The 21,224-nt window shown below is 34.9% G+C and overlaps 1 protein-coding gene across 1 annotated transcript in view; it reads left to right on the top strand.

Moving 5' to 3' along the window:
• The window catches only part of LOC107745933 (protein-methionine sulfoxide oxidase mical2b-like), a 63,809-nt gene that overhangs the window by 20,826 nt on the left and 21,759 nt on the right, over nucleotides 1–21,224 (top strand). Inside the window, exons 4-19 of the mRNA XM_016559970.1 lie at nucleotides 2,544–2,660; nucleotides 3,648–3,749; nucleotides 7,912–8,067; nucleotides 8,364–8,464; nucleotides 9,532–9,789; nucleotides 10,428–10,543; nucleotides 10,647–10,773; nucleotides 10,856–10,946; nucleotides 12,687–12,834; nucleotides 13,464–13,663; nucleotides 14,764–14,867; nucleotides 14,961–15,026; nucleotides 15,113–15,244; nucleotides 17,599–17,706; nucleotides 20,324–20,446; nucleotides 20,616–20,708. Coding sequence (XP_016415456.1) covers nucleotides 2,544–2,660; nucleotides 3,648–3,749; nucleotides 7,912–8,067; nucleotides 8,364–8,464; nucleotides 9,532–9,789; nucleotides 10,428–10,543; nucleotides 10,647–10,773; nucleotides 10,856–10,946; nucleotides 12,687–12,834; nucleotides 13,464–13,663; nucleotides 14,764–14,867; nucleotides 14,961–15,026; nucleotides 15,113–15,244; nucleotides 17,599–17,706; nucleotides 20,324–20,446; nucleotides 20,616–20,708 — 2,042 coding nt within the window. The remainder of the gene's footprint in view (nucleotides 1–2,543; nucleotides 2,661–3,647; nucleotides 3,750–7,911; nucleotides 8,068–8,363; nucleotides 8,465–9,531; nucleotides 9,790–10,427; nucleotides 10,544–10,646; nucleotides 10,774–10,855; nucleotides 10,947–12,686; nucleotides 12,835–13,463; nucleotides 13,664–14,763; nucleotides 14,868–14,960; nucleotides 15,027–15,112; nucleotides 15,245–17,598; nucleotides 17,707–20,323; nucleotides 20,447–20,615; nucleotides 20,709–21,224) is intronic.

Genomic DNA, 21,224 nt, shown 5'->3' with positions numbered 1-21,224 from the left:
AGAATGCAATTTTCCCTGAATATCCAAAAGACTGCAAATGTGACATTGATTTTATATAACAGTTCAACAAAAAAGGCAATATTAAGTGTACATTTTACATTTTAAATGTAGCCTACATTTTAAACACAATATTGTTTGTTATATTTTACAACAAAATAGTTCCAACAGTGGTGTTTCGTTAGTGAATGAATCTGCAGCTTTGAATGATTTGGAGAGTCCGTACTGATTATTAACCCTTTCATAACGACAACCATTTGCTTCGTTACTGAATGAATGAATGAATGACGCGACGACTTGCTCATTAGACAGTGACTTGCCACCACCTACTGGCGATTTTAGTTTTAAATCTACACGTATCACTTCGTTTTGCCATTTATTGCTTTATTTATTATATTAATAATACACTTAATGGAATGTCAAGAATATGACATAAAACATGACATACAATTAATAAGGCTAGAAAAACTTTGCCTCTATAACAGTAAAAATGCACCTGTAAATCAATTTAAGGGGGCAAAAATATTGTCCCTTAATGGAAAAGGTGTGACTGCGGACTAAGTGGGGGTACTCAGAAGAATGTTAGGCTAAATGCCCTAGGCCTAGGGGGTACGCCACTGTCAAAAGTTTGAGAACCACTGGCTTAATTGATTACTGTGTTAATTGCCTGTAGTATATTTTTTATAAAATATATAAATAATCGTCTTATATTAAGTCACGTTAAGCACTGTTTTCTATGGGGAAGAAAACGCTTATCATGCAATTCAGCTCATATGGGCTCATCTGCTTGCATGTACACAGAATATATTTTTAATAATTTCTATAACATTTGGTCTTTTTTTATCACCATCTTCACTAAGCGTTTTCTTTATGGGAGGAAAACGCTTCTGTTCTTCTGGGCTTACCTGCTTTCATGTATAATTAATAGGGCTGGGTTTTGACACAAATTTCACGATTCGATTCTCATTCACAAGCTGTCGATTCGATTACAAATTCGATTCGATTCAATATCGATTATTTTGGATATATATCAGGTACAGTACATGCCAAATTTTCTCAAGGAAAAAAAATCTCTCAACTCATGCTGTAAAATATACATGAAATTCAGTTAGTACTACATTACTATAATATTGAAGGTTAAAATTAATGACGTTTTTACAATAATAAAGTTACAATTACATAATAATATTTCTACTTCAGATCGTTTTTTTGAAATATAAACATTTAAATGGTGGCTGTCATAAAAACATGATGGATTTATTCAAACAAATTAAACACAACGGCATTTAAGTTTTAAATACTGCAATACAATGGACAGAATTTGAAATGTGAGACTTTGTTTCATATTAAAAGTACCAAAGCACAATACTTATTGCGATTTATTGGATGGGAAGTGCCCTTCTATGTTCCGTCCATTAACTGAAAACAGACTAGACTAATCGATTCTTGGGATTTAAGAAGCAATAGCATATGTAAGTGAGGATAGCAAAATAAAGTAAACTGTGACAAATTATACACAAAAATTCTTCATACAGTGAACTACCAGTAAAACTGATACAAATTTGGGACCAAAAATTATTCAGACTGAGTCTGGGGAAAAAAATTGAAGGTCAGGTTTGCATGAAGCTGGATGACAGCATGCCCAGGAGACTACAGGCTGTCATTAAGGCTAAAGGTTGCCCGACTAAGTATTGATAGTTGTGTAAAAACTGTAATACTGTCTGAATAATTTTTGGTTGATTGTAATCCATTACATACCTTTCTATCAAAGTTATCTAACATTATCAAGCTGAATTTGTTCTGACACAGTTAAACTCTGAGTTTGTCATATTTTATTACCATGTTCTAAACTATAGCGAATAAACTGTGATAATTTGAGAAATGTTGAAGCTGTCTGAATATTTTTTTTTTGACTGTAATGAAGTAAAAATTTATTCATTTGAAAAATGAAGTTAACCAACTAACATTATACATACTCTTTTGGTTTCTGTACCCAATATTTAAAAAAGTAAAAAATGCAATAAAAATATCGGTATCGGTACTCTGTATCGGCAAGTACCAAAAATAAAAGTATCAGTATCGGGCGAGTACTGGAAAAAGTGGTATCGGTGCATCCCTTGCGCCATCTGCTGTCGGAGAGTGAATGTCCGCTTTCATTCAGCATGTCTCCTTCACGCGTTCCACCATGCGCTTTTCATGCGTGCTTGTTTACATGAGTGCGCATGCGTCTTTCATGCAGCATACAGCGGTGTTGTACATTGTGACCAGTTGGTGGGGAAAATATTCTTAATGCATTCAAAAAATCTGAATAATTTGTAATAAATAATTATTCACGGTATTTTGAAGTGCCCACGATAACAATATCGTGCATATTCATTACTGTGATGTATCACATTACCGAATACTGGCACATGTCTAATATCAACATTATTGTAACGGCCTTGCACCAGCACCGGCACATCCTCAGTAATAGTACATGACAAAATGAACCGTATAAATGTGTTTCCTCCTTAGTGGAACTGATGGGGACTTTCTTCTATTTTCAGGTATTCGTCAGCTGCAACTCATGCTGTTAAAGATTGCTCTCATTGTTGGGGTTGAGGTGCACGTCAACATGGAGTTTGCCAAGCTTCTCGAGCCACCTGAGGACCAAGGCACTGATGGTAATTGGCAAATCATCATGACATCTAGCTTTGAGGACTACATTGAACACCGTGTCTCTTAGCTCACATTTACTGTCCACAACACACCCTGACAGACCTGAGACGCGTGGATCACCCAGGCATCATCATCATCATATAATCCCACACAACTATAAATATGTCCAAGACAGCCCGTCACCTGATTTCTTTACACCTCATGTGGTCTGGAAAGGGTTGGGTAATCATTACCTTTCATCTTATGTAATTTCTTGGCAGATTTACACACCCTTTTGCCAGTTGCCCTACACACATATCCCCACGCACACCCAGGACAGTGTGTTAGGAATGAGATCACAGACAGAAAGAAGCTGTAAACCGGTTTTCAAATTTATCTACTCTGTTTACGCTTTGGGCTATATTTCTTGCAGCCTATTTAACAAAGCTGGTTAGGGAATGCTCATAATTTTTTCTTTAAAAATGTCATTTTAACACCTACAATGGGCCTAACATTGGTTGAATGTCAGTTTACCCAGGGATTGTTGTAACTTCCTACTTCAAGATCCTAATGAATTTATGGAAGCAAAAGCAGGGCTAAACCAGATCATGAAAACTGACACCTTCCCACTATGTACCCTTGACGCACATACACGACTGATACCGAGAAGGTTTGTGTCGTTCCTCCACGTCAATGGCACTCACCAGTCTGCATTGTGCAAATGATAAACCCTCGGTTCTGTACTATATATAAAGTCAGGGGTCATTAGGGTCTATAGCGCCTCTCCTGCTATGCATTGCTGATCAAAAGAGCATCGTTGGCCTTACGTCAAATTATACAGACGTCACACATGGATGGAACATGAAGGTTGTGTTTCCAGATACAAGTAAGCTTTTTTCCCTGGTGGCTTCACACACTGAGTTGGCTGTACTTTTAAAGCTGCAGTAAACAAAAGAAAGGCCAAGTTATTTTGTTTTCCTTTGAGCCTCTTTGACCAGGTGTCTGCATTCCAGGGCCTGGATGGAGGGTGGAGGTCCGGCCGGCCGATCACCCCATCTCAGACTATGAGTTTGATGTGATCATTGGAGCAGATGGAAGGAGAAGCACTCTAGATGGTAAGCAAATATTTACGTAGTTTATATAAAACTAAAAATAAAATGTTCCATTTCACCCTACATAGTTTCTAAATGGCTTAGGTTTGAAATGGAGGCGTTTTTCTGTTTCCATAAATCATTTGAGGTTAATTATGTGTTATGTGTGCATCTTGACTTATCCTCTCGTAAATGAAGGAACTCTGTTTGCAATGAAATGATCATATCTTCTAAACAAACATATCCTTCTAAGGAATCAATATTAATCTTGCCTGAAATATTCCTGGAACTCAACTGGCAGAACCTGATGGTTACGGTCAACGCAAAGGTATTTGTAAGGCAGCATATATTTGCAAATGATGGCCAATTTCAAGGGTTTTATTCCCAGGGTATTTGCTATATATCATTATATATCCTATATATATATATATATTAGTGCTGTCAAAATTGGCGCGTTAACTAGGGCTGTGAATCTTTGGGTAGACAGCGAATCGATTCGATTCACGATTCATAGGTTTTCGATTCGATTCAAGAACGATTTTTGCAAATTCAGAACGATTCAATTCGATTCACAATTAAATTCGATTCGATTCGATTAACGATTCAATTTTGCATTCTTTAAGTGCATTCAAAGGATTATTTAAATGCTTCCCCTAAATTCTTTAAATGCTTAGTCAAGGGGGCAAATTACACAGCAGCCTTTATGGTTAGAGAACCATAGGTTAGAGGGAAAAAAACACTTTTGTCCATTGTTAGATGCTAGTTAAATGATGCTATGGCATGACATGGCATATGTAGAAATTGATGTAAGCCAAGATATGTCATGATTATGAAGGTGTCATGTCAGTCTTATGCACACCCCTTCAAGTAAAGTGTTACCTATTTTTTTTTACAAGGAATTCTTTTCTTACTTTGAATTTGCTATAAGAAATGTCTCAGGTTACTTTTGTAACCATGGTTCCCTGAGAAGGGAACGAGACACTGCATCCTCTAGGGGTTGCTATGGGGAACGCCTCGTCGTGACCTGTGTCTGAAGCATAGATTCAAAAACACCAACAACACGTTGGCCGGCACAGCCATGATGTCACTACCGGTGCGACTATAGTATAAATAGGCGCCGGGAGAACACGTCATCCACTTCTTCGTCTGAAGCTTGCGTCCGAAGCATAGCCGGTTTTCTTATCTCTTACTTTGAATTTGCTATAAGAAATCAAATACACTGCTGGACAATAATCAATCATTTGTAATCTATAAAAAATTTTTTCCTAATGGCAATTTTATGATTATTTTATATACTACAAACAATTATTTAAATTCTCTGCACAGAATAAGGTAGAAAATATACTTTATAGTTTCTGTACTGTCATAAATGATATGTCAATTAGCACTGCATAAAATTCATAAATTTTATTTATTTATTGTGTTTATTGTCTTAACGATTCAGTTCATTCTGCTTTTTATTGAGCTTAGCTGCAGCGACAGATGCCTTTGTCCATAGTGGTTATTTTAACAGTTTCCTTCATACATTCGGTTCAACGACATTATTAAAACCCATTTATCATTCAATGGAACTGTGTGTATGCTTTAGACACTTAGATTTTTGCTCTGTCCAACATCAGCTGCTCAAAAAATGTGTCAGTGAGATGAACGGAGCGCGAGCGCAATCTTGTGACAGTCACAGGCGGTAAATAGTGGAGCGCGTGAAGGAAGATGCGAGGGCACGAACACTGTTCAAGGTCTCCATTAATTCGTGGTTGTAGTAATTTAATGTGTATATATTTTGAAAGGATTGAATCGCTATTGAAATTGCGATTCATGCGATTCTTAGCGTTTTAAATCTATTACTGTCCGAAATCGACGATTCACAATTCAAAAATCCATGTTTCAAGATCGATGCATTGCATCGTCAGGGTTTGTAATCGATGCATCGAGAAAACGAATGAATCATTACACCCCTAGTGTTAACGCATGCTCTTAATCTTTCTGGTTTAACAGCGTTAAAAATATTTAAAGGGTTAGTTCACCCAAAAATGAAAATTAGCCCGTGTTTTACTCGCCCTCGAGGCATCCTAGTTGTATATGACTTTCTTCTTTCAGACGAATCCAATCGGAGTTGTATAAAAAATTGGCTATTCCAAGCGTTATCATTGCGGTGGGTGTTTCTGTTGAACAGTCCACAAGACGTCAAATAAAGCATAATAAAACGTGCCTCACACGGCTCCCCGCTCCCCGGGGTGAATAAAGACCTCCTGTAGCAAATCCATGTGTTTTTGTAAGAAAAATATCCATATTTCAAACGTAATAAACACTTTTCTCTCACTTTATCTAACTGATATGCGGAAGGCGTTCCAGCGGATGACATAGGACGTTGGCATTGCGTGATTAGTGACAAACGCGGAGAGAGAACAAAACAAAACGCCGGTCACGAATTAGAAGTACAAACCGAGTATTTGTAATTGTAAACAAACTTGCGAGACTAGCATTTCTCAGATGCGCGCGTGACGCATATATCCTCTGTCATCCGCCGGAATGCTTCCATATGAAACACCCGCCCACTGCAATGATAACGTTTGGAATAGCCAGGACAATTTTTAATATAACTCCAATTGTATTCGTCTGAAAGAAGAAAGTCGTATACACCTAGGATGCCTCGAGGGTGAGTAAAACACAGACTGATTTTCAGATCTGCACCACGTTCAGCAGCAGCAGCTCTTAAAGTAATAGCAGCCAAATAACAAAAAAAAGAGGAGATCAATAGCTTTTGTAGCTTTAAGGATATATCTATATTTAATTTAGAATTTAGTGTTTGATAACTTCAATTTCTGTATATTTCCTACTTGCTGAAGGGCACAGGTAGCTAAATATGACATTTATTATAATAGGTTTGTGTGAAGATTGTTTTAAGTTCACATAAATTAGAAGTTGTTGTTTTTTAAAGTCTATTAAATGTTAAAATTGATAGCTCTCAATTATACTGTAATGTTAAATGGTTATATCAGTGGTTAAACATTAAGAAAAAAAAATCTAATTCAATTAGGAAAAAATATTTAATAGAGACATCCGTAGTATTGGTATCAGTGATGCTCGCCTTCAGTCATAAAGATGCCACTAAACAAATATTTAAAAATAATACTGTCATTGTTGTTTCTACATTAATTTGAAGATTGCATGTGAAATTATTGCAATATAAAAGTGTATTTAAAAACTTGGTAATGTTAGGTGGGATGTTATGGTATATTTTTGGGTTTTGTTTGCCAGACATCATATGGTGGACCAAACTAACATCTTGGAACACTATATCAGAAAAAATACACTGTGCAAATGTCTTCGTGAATGGCACATATTTAGCACTTTCAGACTGTAATCTTTACATCTTATGAGATTTGGCTCTCTCAAGCATAATAAACCTGCTAAAAGGCTTTAACATGCTCACTCAGTCAAGAAAATTGCCCCAGTGACTCCAATTTCCAAAAACTCTCTGTCCTACATTCAGTCTCCCATTCCTTGAGAACACGGGTCAGTTCTTTGTGTTTGACAGGAAGTTGGTTAACTCACTACAGCAGGGGTGGAGCGGGACTCCTTTCATTGCTTCCTGCTGACACAGTTAGTGGAGTTCACAGACATTGAGCAGAAAGGCAGATCCTAGATCAGACTTGAATCGGCTCTCCAAGTTCGAACAAGAAACCTTTGAACCATGCTGTGCTAAGTTACACCCAGACTTGACACATGAATTGTTTTTATGTGGGATAGTGGTAGTAAACAAACACTTGGTGTATAAGTGCTACCATGAAAAGAAAAGATATTATGTTGCTTTTTTCACACAGAAAGGTGGAAAGACTGTATTGTGTAATTTGTTGTTATGAAAACGCTTTTGTTTTGCACAGGTCAGCGTGACCTGAAAGGTCTTGCACTTTTATTTTTGCAAATATACGCTGCCTTGGCAATTACCATATCTATTGATTTAAAAAAAATAAATAAATAAATAAAACCTGTTGACTGTTTTAAAGCACCTTGCGTCTTATCTTATACATATCCGTAAAAAAATTTATACAATTATTTATTTATTTTAAAGATTTAAATTTAAACTTGGAACAAACGTGAGCAATAATAATAGTGATGTTTCAGTTAGCAATCAACACTAAATGAAAACCATGAATGCAAAGCATTATGTTGTTCTCTACTCCAGGCTTTAAGAGAAAGGAGTTCAGAGGGAAACTAGCCATCGCCATTACTGCAAACTTTGTCAATCGCAACACGACAGCTGAGGCCAAAGTAGAGGAGATCAGTGGAGTGGCCTTCATCTTCAATCAGAAGTTCTTCTTGGAGCTCAAGGAGGAGACAGGTGTGGTGAAGCTCCTGCATGACCGAAACAAAATCTGTGTTCTTTAAAAACATAATCCTTAATGTTTCTAAAATACAAATTACATGATACAAATCCTAACACATTATTAGCATCAGTGTGTAATGGTGTCACTCCTTAAAGTGAGCAAAACTGCATTGTAATCATCTTCTGAGGCAGATGCCATTTTGAATATGCCCTCATCAAAGTTAATAATGGAGCTTAATTCATCGTACACGACACCAGCAACAAAACAGTCGCACAATCATGCTAATGGACCTCATTTATCTTTTGTACAGGCATTGATTTGGAAAACATTGTCTATTACAAGGACAACACGCACTACTTTGTCATGACTGCAAAGAAACAGAGCTTGCTGGACAAGGGTGTGATCATCAATGTGAGTAAATATTTGAGTAATATTAAATAATTTTATAGATTGTATATTCATTTGTAAAGCATGTACACATCATGGTAGTATTTGTTGTTATGCTGTTTAGCGTTATTTAATTTTTAGTTAAGTTTTATTCATTTATTTTAAATTTTTAACTTCTTTTAGCAGCAAGGTTAGGATTAGAGTTGGTCTTTAATAACTATTACAAGCTTAATCTGTAAACAATATCAAACAATGGTCCACACCATTATGTAAAAACAAGCATTTGTGTGTCCTATGGTGAATATTAGTCATCCTATGATAGACATTACAAAGTATTTTGCTCTCTGAATGCATTAGAGAGAACCTTCACGTTTATTGTGAAAAGAAACTCTATCAGGAAGCCTTGTGTTGGCGTCTCTGCCAGACATGGAGTATGATACAGGATATTACAGCACAGCAGCTGAGTGATTGAAGCTCTTTGAGTGTTTGGAGTTTGTCTGGAGTTTTAAACGCACACGCTCTTGGACAGCGGCCCCAGTACTCACAGTGGAGACTGTAAAAACCTGGCTCATCACTCCAACATAATACTGATGATGATGATGCTGCTGCTGTGCAATCCACTTAACTTTAAGCTACTTGTTGCGTTCAAATTTGCCCTATTGTTTTGACATGACTTGATAGGATTGTTTGTGATTACTTAACATCCTGCACGTGCACCTAAAACTGATCTCAGTTATCACAGTGGTCCTAAAATATATTTAGATGTATTGCATAAAAAATGAAATAAAAAAATTAAAATAAAATAAAACAATAAAAAATAAAACAAAATGCAATAATAAAAAATTAAATTAAATAAAACTTTAAATAAAAATATAAAATAAAATAAAATGATAAAAATAAACAAAATAACACAAAATAAAATAAAACAAAACAATGCAATAATATAATAATAAAAATCATAAATGTAAATTAAAATCTAAAATAATTTAAAAATATAAAAACGAAATATCAAAAATATATATTTTATTATTTATTTTGGTCATATTTCAGTTAAAAGTATGTTTCCTTCCTTATGTTTTTTCCTTTCCCAGGACTATATTGAGACTGAACGGCTGTTGGCGAGCGATAACGTAAACCAAGAGGCTTTGCTCTCTTACGCCCGTGAGGCTGCAGATTTTGGCACAAACTACCAGCTTCCTTCTTTGGATTACGCCATCAACCACTACGGCCAGCCAGATGTAGCCATGTTTGACTTCACCTGCATGTACGCCTCAGAGAACGCCGCGCTGGTGAGGGAAAAGAGCGGCCATCAGCTGCTGGTGGCACTGGTTGGAGATAGTCTGCTGGAGGTAGGTGTCATCATATATAGTTACATTTTTAATTTGATCAGTTTTTCTAATTTAATTAGAATAAATAAAAAAACTAATTGTATTATCATATATCTGAATGAATTATGTATTGTATGTTATCATAATAATTAAGAGTAAAGCATTAACATAAATGTTAGTATATCTTTATCCCCCTTTTGTCTTAGTAACTTAGTAATTCTGCTGGAGGTAGGTGTCATCATATATAGTTACATTTTTAATTTGATCAGTTTTTCTAATTTAATTAGAATAAATAAAAAAACTAATTGTATTATCATATATCTGAATGAATTATGTATTGTATGTTATCATAATAATTAGAGTAAAGCATTAACATAAATGTTAGTATATCTTTATCCCCCTTTTGTCTTAGTAGCTTAGTAATTATTCATTTTAAATGTTAACTTGTACTTTTTAAAAAAAGTTTGAACATTCCAAAATTTCCATTTATTTTGTGGTTTTAAAAAAATGTAAATCTCTGGGATTACAGGAAAAGATAGAGTTTACTTTTAAGTTTAAATATTCCTGATTATTTCAACATGCCACTGGACTGTACAGTGTTTTGTTTAGAGTAGCCTGTAAACATGCAATGTTTTTCTCTCTGTCTCATTGGTCTCCAGCCTTTCTGGCCCATGGGTACAGGATGTGCTCGAGGGTTTCTGGCTGCCTTTGACACAGCATGGATGATAAAGGGTTGGGCTCAGGGCAAAGGACCCCTTGATCTTCTGTCAGAGAGGTGCAAACACACTCCATCAACCAATGAACACATTTTGTCATGTTTTTTTAATCATTTAATGTGTTTGTCTTGACCCAATGTCCTCTTTGTTTGTTTATCATAGGGAAAGTATCTACAGGCTGCTGCCTCAGACGACTGCAGAAAACATCTCAAAAAACTTTGAGCAGTACACCATAGACCCAGCCACACGTTACCCCAACCTCAACTCCACCTGCGTACGACCACATCAGGTGAGACTCACGCACATCATCACCAAATATAGATCTATATGCATCTGTCTTCCTCCTCTAAATGCTCAACTTCCTGTCTCAGGTGAGGCATCTGTACATTAACGGCGAGCAGGACTTGAGTTCTCTGGAGCGCAGTGGACCCACAGGCAGATCTGTAAACATCTCCAGACGAGGTAGATTCAGAATTTTATTTCAGAATTCTTACAAGATGGCAGCAAATTTGACTGGCTGATTCTCTTTTGTCGAAACAGTCCTTTCAGGGACTGCAACCACAATAATCAATGCAAATTCAAGTAATCCCTGCATTTGGTTTTGCAATTTTGTCTTATTTCTGCATTTCCACTTAAAATTGATGGAAAAAGAGAGCAATATCAGGTAATGATTCCCCTTGATCGTGCTATTGTTGACACAAAAGCTCTTTATAAAACTTCATATTGAAAATTTAACTTGTTTCATAATTACAATATAGGATTAGTGTCATATTTTCACTCAACCCAACTCTTAAAATCTCATTCAGTTTAATTTTTATATAATTGGAAAATAGGGTGTAGTGATGCCACAAGATCCATATTTGTTTTATACTGGCTCACCTGGATGTGGCCTCTCCTGAACAATAATTCCCACACCCTCTACTCAATCAAAAGGGTTATGTTACATGACGGAAAGGGTCAACAAAAGCGTGTGTGGACTTGTAGTGAATCTTAGACGTTTCTTGTGCTCATCAAGGCTGTATTAATTTGATCAAAAATACAGAAAAAATGTAATATTGTGACATTATTTCAATTTCTAATATTGGTTTCATATTTAATATACTTTAAAATATAATTTATTTCTGTGATCAAAGCTGAATTCCCAGCAATAAAAAAAAGTATTTAGTTGAAAGTAAATATTCATTACTTTCAAAAAAAGAAAGAAAAAAAATTACTGACTCCAAACTTTTGAATGGTAGTGTATATTGTAACACAAGATTTCCATTTTGAATAAATGCTGTTTTTTTCTTTTTCTTTTATATTTTATTTTGTTAAAAGAGAATATGCGGCATCAGATGCCGAAAGCTCCGTCATTACTCCGTCATTCTGTTTTTACTTTCACTTTCTGCAGTGAATTGAATTGACTGAGATTTAGATGTTCACCGGCATAACTCTTGTGCAAAGTTTACACGTTGCTTGTGTGATATAAACCGGGTAGGGCTGCACGATTATAACAAAAATCATAATTGTCGATTATTCCCTTGAAATTGTAAGGTACATATTACAATTATCACAATTTACATTGAATGATGTTCAATTGTTTGAAGCAAACGCATGCCATATTTTTAGATGAAAATAAACAAGCTGAAAAAACACTAACTGAAAAACTTTTATTGCTTTTCTATAGTATTAAGCCTCAAATGTCAACTATACATTGGATTGGTTTCTTCTTTAAAATAAAAAAGTAAAAATATGCATGGTAATACGAGGTTAAACTAAAACTAAAATTAAAACAATGGAAAAACCTCTGAGATAACCTGTAGAAAAAAAATATCACGCCTTAAGCATGCAGAATAACATAAGTGGACTTAACGATTAATTGCCGCTTTGAACGATTAGGTAATTGTGGCATCTGTAATTGTAATCGCGATTCGAAATTTGATTAATTGTACAGTCCTAAATTATAAATGTTTACAGTCACTTTTTTTTATTTTATTTTTTTAATAAACTTAATGTGTCTTTGCAGAATTAAAGTAATAAATCTTACTGACCCAAACTTTTGAACAGTAGTGTATGTCACTGGCAGGTATTATAAAGAGCTGGCTAATTTGTCGTCATTCCAAATTTTATCTGTCTCTGAATACATGTATATTGGATTCCAAGTTTCATAATTTAAAAACGATTCACTGTAAAGCTCCTAATGATGGTGTGTATTGATTTCAGAGTCAGAGGTGCGTCCCAGCCGGCTGCTGCTGTGGTGTCAGAAGCAGACCCAGGGCTACAGGGGAGTGGATGTGACCGACCTTACAAGCTCCTGGAGGAGCGGCTTGGCTCTGTGCGCCCTCATTCACCGCCAGCGGCCGGACCTCATGTGAGCGAGACATAACACACAAACTGGCTATCATTCAGTCCCATGATCACACCCTCATATGGTTTTACAAATGCTCCATTATTTGGCAGCTCTTTGATCTCACACACGTGGCGGTACCTCCTTCCCTAAGCCATCAAAACAAGTTGTTTGCTTGTACTAAAGAACAATAGCTTTGATATTTCAACTTCGCTTCCCTTGCAGCTTAGTGAAAGTAGTTCAGTTCACTTCAATAAGGTGAATATATCAAAAGGGACCAACAGGGAAGTGAAACATTTAATTGACCAAAAGAAAGAGGAAGAAAAACATGCAGAGGTTGCATCATGATTTACATCAGCAATTACATCATAATTTTCACATTTTCTGTCATAAATCTTGCCGCTCCTTCTGGATGTGAAAGAAAATGTGTCAGCGAGATGCGATTCATCATAAATCAGCTTGTCCAATCATCACGCCGTTCTGTGAGAGGGTTTTCGACAAATATTATGCATCACCAAGGATACAGATTGCGCGAACACAGGTTCTCAGTGCAATGGAATGGCATTCAGACCTGATAAGGTTTTTTTCCCTGTTTTCTCTCATTTGATCTGCTTATGCATCTCACTTCTGTGGTTTCTTCTTGATCTGTCCAGTGATTTTGACTCGCTGAACGAGACAGACTGCGCTAAAAACAACCAGTTGGCGTTTGACATGGCAGAGCGGGAGTTTGGCATCCAGCCGGTCACCACAGGAAAGGAAATGAATGCAGAACGTGGGCCAGACAAGCTCATTATGGTGCTCTACCTCTCTAAATTTTACGAGATGTTCCACAACTCACCTCAATCCGTCGCAGGTAGAGCTTTCCATACTGTAGAACCTCAATAAAAACCCAAATGAAGTGTGAAAGTCTAGTATAATTCTGAATTCTGAAGTATGAAATATGTTATAAATGTACTTATGTACCTTCAAATGAAGCCTAGATTAAAAAAAAAAAAAAACTCTTCTTAAATATACTTTATTCCAAATTAAGTGTGGGAAAATCTCAAGTGCCACCATTTAAAGTCCGTTTTTGATCATCTGAGCAGCTTGTCCATCCCTGGACATCCAAAAATTCAACATTTGTCATAAGACTTATAAGCTATAGATTAAATGCTGCATTAGGCAACTGTCATGTTGAGGGCGAGTTTTCATATAATGGCCTGGATAGTGCTGCATGACTCAGAGTAAGGCATTTTAAAAATGTTGGCATGCAGATGTAGCTTACAGATTGTGAGGCTGTGTGTCATTGCTGATAGTGTGCATTTGTGCATCTGCTGTGCATGTGTTTTCTCGCTTTGAGCGTTCTCCAACTTACAAGAAATTAGAAAATAATATTGTTACATTACCTTTAAAAAGCACTTAAGCTGCAGCATCATTTTATAATGGTTCAGGGTGTTTATTAATTTAATAGGTAGAATGTAATATTTTGCTGTTGACAAAGTGTTTTTTATTAGTGCATGCAATCTTAATACTGTTAAGATTTTTAGAACTAAAAACAGTTTCTTATGTAACAGTTAATTATGAATATTATTTTATTTTTTTTATATTTTATATATTATATTTTATATTACAATTGTTTCTACCACTATTATACTATTAATGTTATTATATTAAATTATTGTACATTAATATATTACATTATAACTATCTATATTGTAAATATTATATTTATTATTATTATTATTATTATTATATTATATTATTCATGTTCAGTTATAAGGAATTTTGTGTGTGTGAATGTGTATATATAATAATCTAACATTCATTCATTCATTCATTCCATTATTATAACTGGTAATATTACCAGTACATTTTAGCATTGTCCTGCTAAAACAGGTGTAGCATTTCCTGTTCATTTGCATTAACATACACCAGAGTATGTTACTAAACCAGAATTTTGTATTGTGTTTGCAGGTGTACCCAAAGAGACTGATGCAAATAATGAAGACTATTCAAAGACCACAAACTCTCTTTACAACTCACTAAATCAAGCTCTTCCTCGAAAGAGAATCCCAAAGGTAGCATTTTTGTCCTGTTCACTTAACTAATGTAAACTGAGCCTACATCTAAACCTAATAAAGTGTAAAACACTACCACTTCTATATCCCAAGGTTGATAAAAAGTTGGAAGACAATGACAACAAAAAGAGGAAGAAGGCCAGCAGTCATCTGGAGGAGGTATGTTAGCTTGTCCTATATGTCTTCTTTCTAAACACCCACAGTTTATTGCTTTGCATGTGCTAATTGGTCTGTTTCTTCCCCAGCTAATGTCCAATCAGAGTGCGCCCCCTGTAGGTAAGAGAGAGGAGCAGAAGGAAAATAAGGTGCGCTCCATGGCAACTCAGCTGCTGGCCAGGTTTGAGGAGAATGCGCCAAGCTGTGGTGTGCGCAGACAGGTACGGCTCCGCTTCTCTTTTCTTCTTTAAATCAGCCAGTGTCCATCAGGAGACATTACTTCATCTATGATCTTTAAGATCTCCTTAGCTGCTAAAATGATAACAGGAAGTATATTGAGCCTCTTTGTGGACTCTTCATTTGTCCTGTAGTTGGCTGTTTTAGTATTTCAGAAACAGAGACTGTAAACTGCTCATGTGGCACTGATACTCTGGAGTCAGTAGAACGAGCAGCAGGGATCTCTGATCTAATCCGGCTCCTGAACCGTGCCTGTAATCCCGTATGAATACCTGTCTTTGTGCAGCGAAAGTAAATCCTCTGCTTCATCAGATGCAGAATATTTCGATTTGGATGCATGATGGTGCATTTCAAAACATGACTTTTCATTCATTCATTCATTCGATTCGTTCAAACGACTGATTCATTCAGGAATGAAGTAAAGGGCTGTGTTTATGAATGGGCTTTTGAATCATTGGTTCACTTGATTTGTTCAAAACGCGGCTTCAGAAACTAAACACCGATGTGTTGCTCGAAGACGCACAACAATTCTGCTGTGGCTTTAAAGGTAATATGTTCTCTGCAAAATTGAGTAAAAACACATAATATTGTGTTTAAAATGTAACACAATATCAACTTCTTATTTACTGAACTGTTATATAAAATCACATTTAAACTAATACAAAAACTCATACAAGGGCATTTTTTGCACCAATATCTAGAATTTTAGGTCATAACTGCATTTGTGGAGTTGTTGCCCTGAATCGTATTTGTCAACAGTCAACAATATGAAATGTAAGATGATGTAAAGGTCTGGGGGCGGGGCCAGTGCGTTAACTGCATTAAAATATTTTAATTGCGTTATTTGCTTCATAACTAATTAATTAACGTGTTAAACAGACAGCCCTAAATTTAATTAAAATTTTAAATATTTTAAATACTTTTTTAAATACAGTGGCATGCGAAAGTTTGGGAACCCCTTGCAGAAAATGTGAATAATTTTAACAAAATAAGAGAGATCATACAAAATGCATGTTATTTTTTATTTAGTACTGTCCTGAGTAAGATATTTTACATAAAAGATGATTACATATAGTCCACAAGACAAAAAATTGCTGAAATTATTAGATTCTGCAAGGGGTTCCCAAACTTTCACATGCCACTGTAATTTGATTTTCTTAATAAATTCAAAATTCTTATTTTAATTAAAATTCAATAAAATGTAATAATTATAAAAGAAAAAAAATGTAAATAATTAATAATTTGATTATTCCTTAGTAAATTCAGAATAAAACACTTAAACTAAGTAAATAGGTGCTACAAGTGAATGTAGACACCACAATTATAATGAAAAGAATGGATGGATATTTATTATTATAAATAAGATTTTGCTAAAGATTCTATTTAACAGTGTTATTAAATTAGTGTTTTTAACAAAGAGTGAAAAATTTAAGGGGGTCTGAATACTTTCCGTACCCACTGTATATGATCTAAATGTAAAAACAGAGAAAGTTAAAAACACTTAAAATGACGAATGTTTTGCTAGTCAATTTTAGAAAACTTAAGATTAGCCGTAAATAGGTGCTACAAGTGAATGTAGACACCACAATTATAATGAAAAGAATGGATGGATATTTATTATTATAAATAAGATTTTGCTAAAGATTCTATTTAACAGTGTTATTAAATTAGTGTTTTTTTTAAGATTCACTGTAGGTTAGTTAGTACTACTGTATATGATCTAAATGTAAAAACAGAGAAAGTTAAAAACACTTAAAATGACGAATGCTTTGCTAGTCAATTTTAGAAAACTTAAGATTAGCCTAAAACTAACTACAAAAAAACAGCCAACAAAAACAAATAACATTTTTACTGTTTCTATATTAAATTTCCAAAAGGTATGGGTATATTATTTACAGAATAAGTTTAATTCAGAAGAATAATTGTTTTGTCTCTAGTTGTAATCCCTTAATGCAGTGTAATTGTGATTTTCACAGTCGTCCTGCTGTTTTTCGGCAGCCGGCTTTCCTTTTTTGAGATTAGCAGTGGTCATTAAATGGTCTGGCTGCTCAATTATAGGCTTAAAGGATGTAGGTCGCTCATGGAGTGTTAATACTTCATAACTGACTATGAACAGCTAATGAACATTCTGTGCAGTGCAGTCGAGTTGTTGATCATAAGTCAATCTGTGGTCTTAAGCATTTAATGCTGTTTCATTCAGTTGTTCTGCTCTTACATTTACTTTCCTTTTTCTGTGGCTTTTCTAGCTTCCCTCTGATTTTCTCTTCCTTTCCGTCCTGTTTCTTTCTGCATCTTCTATCTCTTTCTATCTCCCCGGGTGCAATGTTACCGAAACTAGTCTGAATCTGAGGCTGACAAACCCGTATCTCTGGACATGACAGAAAACCTGCGCTTTGCCAAACCTAAGAGCCAGCCCACACCCCCTCCACCCAAACCAAAATGGCAGGTATGCTCCGCCAGCTGGGAAAGAGCTGTCATTCCACATCACTCACAATCCCATGCAGCAGTGTATTGATTCTAAAGTCTCAAAACCAAAGAGATATTCTTTTTCAATGTTAAGACTCTGCCACGCCCCCCTAAAACGGCTTGTTCTAACACGCCCCCACATATCTAGGTCCCTATGTGGGAATATTTGCATAATGCCGCCCAAATGTTCATGCAAAGAAAGAAGGCGTGGTTTCAGTAACCGCAGTTAGTGTTGAAGCAGCCATGTCAGGGAGACGCTGTGTGTTTCTAGGCGAAAGCAAAAGCACTTTATTTGGCCTTCCGAAAGTAGATGCATTTAGGAATCTTTAAGATTACTTACAACAGAACAGCAATGCATTTAATGGACGACCGTTTCGTGCACCTAGGAGAGGAGGTAATTCTGACTTTACTATGACAACCTGAATCAGCTACTGTTTTGTTATTAGCTAAAGTGCGTGCGTGCGCGCGTGTGTGTGTGAAAGGAGGGACTTTGTAGAAAACGACGTGTTTGAGAGAGGCGGGGCATAGAGGACCTACAATAATGTACAGTATTTGAAAAATAATGTGTTTTTTGAACATTAAAGCATGTCAATATATTCTGTTACACCAAATACACAAAATAATGATCTTTAAAAAAGCATCATATGACCCCTTTAAAGTTTGAATTTAGACTTTTTTTTAAAGACTATTTAAGACTATTTTATCGACTATTTATTAAAGGAATTTTTAAAAAGTTAAAAATAAAACCCTTAAAACTAAAATAAATTAATGCTACAAGTGAATTTAGGCATCACAACATTAAAATGTGAACCCTGAAAATGTTTTTTTTTTTTGCTATTTGCTAAAGATCATATTTAACAGTGTTATTAAATTATTTTTAATTTAAACAGTTATTGACTTTTTCTTTAACTTTAAACTCATGCATTTTAGGGGAAGCATTGATATGTGCACCTGTGCCGATAATTATATATATATACTAATGTTTTAGCACATCTGATCTCTTCTGGAAGCTGATTCCAACTGCATAATAACTAAAAGCGGATTCCCCTTGTTTTGTGTGAACCCTTGGTATTTCTAACTGACTTGATCCTAATGATCTGAGTGGTCTGTTAGGTTTATATTCAGTGAGCATATCTGCAATTTATTTAGGTCCTAGGCCGTTGAGTGATTTGTAAACGAGTACAAGTACTTTAAAATCAATCCTAAATATAACTGGAAGCCAGTGTAAAGACCTGAGGACTGGTGTGATATGCTCAGATTTTCTGGTTCTTGTCAGAATCCTGGCAGCAGCGTTCTGGATGAGCTGCAGCTGTCTAATAGTCTTCTTGTGAAGGCCGGTGAGGAGACCATTATAATAGTCCACCTTGCTGGTGATAAAGGCATGAGCATGTTTAGTGTGTTTTAACAAGTGCTGTGTTGCGTTTTGGTTTTTGTCCTTACTTGACCTCATGAGGGATTTCCCCTTGAAAGGACTTAAATGTGCCAGCATCCGGTGGTCTCTGTCTTTCTCCATGCTTTATTTACAGTGACCTTTTCTTTTTCATCCTGACTTATATAATTATTGAACGCAACAACTGAGGCAGAAGAAATGCAGAACAGTTTGTTTGGTCAGCACGCTTCCATTTCAGCAGAACTAATCAGGAATGCATAAAATAATCACGTTGTGGTTGGCCACTTTCCTGAATGCAGTCCTCTGTTCTCTCTTTCTGTCTTTCTTTCCCTTTTTCGTTCTCTCCTATAGAGAGAGACTGAGATCTTCACAGTTTTTGACCAATATGATTATTGTATAATATTCATAACTGATTTTTAAAAGTGATTCAATTAGAATATTATTAAATATTATTAAAACACTAATATTATTATAATTGTATTGTTTAGTAGTAGTACTAATTTAATTTCTTTACAACAATATTTAATATAAACTGGTAATATTTCAATATCAGCTCCACTCACAATAATAACTGATTCATACAAATGTTATAATATTTAAAAAATAAAATAAAATTCAATAATTTAATATTTACATTTTTATTATTTTTAAATAAACATTCATTAACATTTAATTTACATTTTTAATAAAATATATTTTTTTAATAATTTGAATTTTTAAAAAAATTTCTTAATTATTAAAACACTAATGTTATTATAATTGTATTTGTATTATATTTATAATAATAACAGATTCATGTTTAATATTATATTTGTAGTAGTAGTGTTTTATTTATTTATTGTAACTAAATATTTCATATTTTATTTATTATAATTTATTATATTGTTATAAATTAAAAAAGTTATTTAATACATAATGTTTTAGTGTCATCTACATTAAATTATATTTTTCAATACAATTTATTGTTAGTAGTAGTATTTTATTTATTAATTATAACAATATTTAAAATAATGCTGTATTTTACTATAATAATAATAATAATAAATGTATTACTACTAGTAGTGGTAATTTATTATTTTTTAATTATTATTTTATCTCTGTCCTCCCCTTCTGTCATCTTAGTGTTCAGTTTCTGTATAATCTTTGGATTGTGATTTCCTTTTTTAAATGTTTCCTTTTTCTACATCTTCCTGCTCTCCTCACACAGGCAGATGAAAGCTCTGCTGCTGTTTCCTCCTCTCCTTCTAAAGCCTTCTCATTTCACGCTATCCCAGAATCCTCTACTCTTTCCTGTCGTCTGTCTCCTGTTCCTTCAGTCCAACACCAGCAGGTAAAACATTGTGATTATATTAATAATAGTAATTAGAGGAGCTCTCTTGTTTTAGACTACATAAACCCTCTGAACTATATCTGCACAGATTGTGGTTTGAGTCACATTACAGAATATATCAGAATCTGTGAGTAATTAATATTGAAAGGCATTTTCCCATTGGTTGTAGTGCAGTGAAGATTCAGAAACACAGCTGAAGCTCGATAAACACACAGATCGGTCTGAAATCAGACGTGTAGAGTGCCTTGACCCCTCCAAACAGGTATTCAAGCTGCTAATAAACTGAACAAAATAATAAACTGACCAACACCTTGCATGTCATAAACACTTTGATGTTTTGCCATTGATAAAGCAGTTATGTTTTCCTTCTTATTTTGTACAATTCCGAAAATTAATTGGTTTCTAACTAGGTTCAGTGTAAAAACTGTCACGCATTTCTTGCACAATATACGTTATAAAATGAGCACATCGCTCCTTTGAAGGAGCATCACATTTGTTACACATTGAATGCATGAAAGAACACAATCGTCGTTTTTATGTAGTAGTTTGCTGAGAGATTACAATACTTTAAGAAATGTTGCTTTTTCTTAAAGGGATAGTTCACCCAAAAATGAAAATTTGATGTTTATCTGCTTACCCCCAGGGCATCCAAGATGTAGGTGACTTTGTTTCTTCAGTTGAACACAAACGAAGATTTTTAACTCAAACCGTTGCAGTCTGTCAGTCATATAATGGCAGTCAATGGGCTCCACGGCTTTGAGAGTAAAAAAAACACACA

The sequence above is a fragment of the Sinocyclocheilus rhinocerous genome, unplaced genomic scaffold, assembly GCF_001515625.1.
Source record: "Sinocyclocheilus rhinocerous isolate Xijiao unplaced genomic scaffold, SAMN03320098_v1.1 scaffold2183, whole genome shotgun sequence".
In the NCBI taxonomy this organism is placed as follows: domain Eukaryota; kingdom Metazoa; phylum Chordata; class Actinopteri; order Cypriniformes; family Cyprinidae; genus Sinocyclocheilus; species Sinocyclocheilus rhinocerous.
The sequence above is the reverse complement of the archived record's forward strand: the minus strand, read 5'-3'. Positions and strand labels throughout refer to the sequence as shown.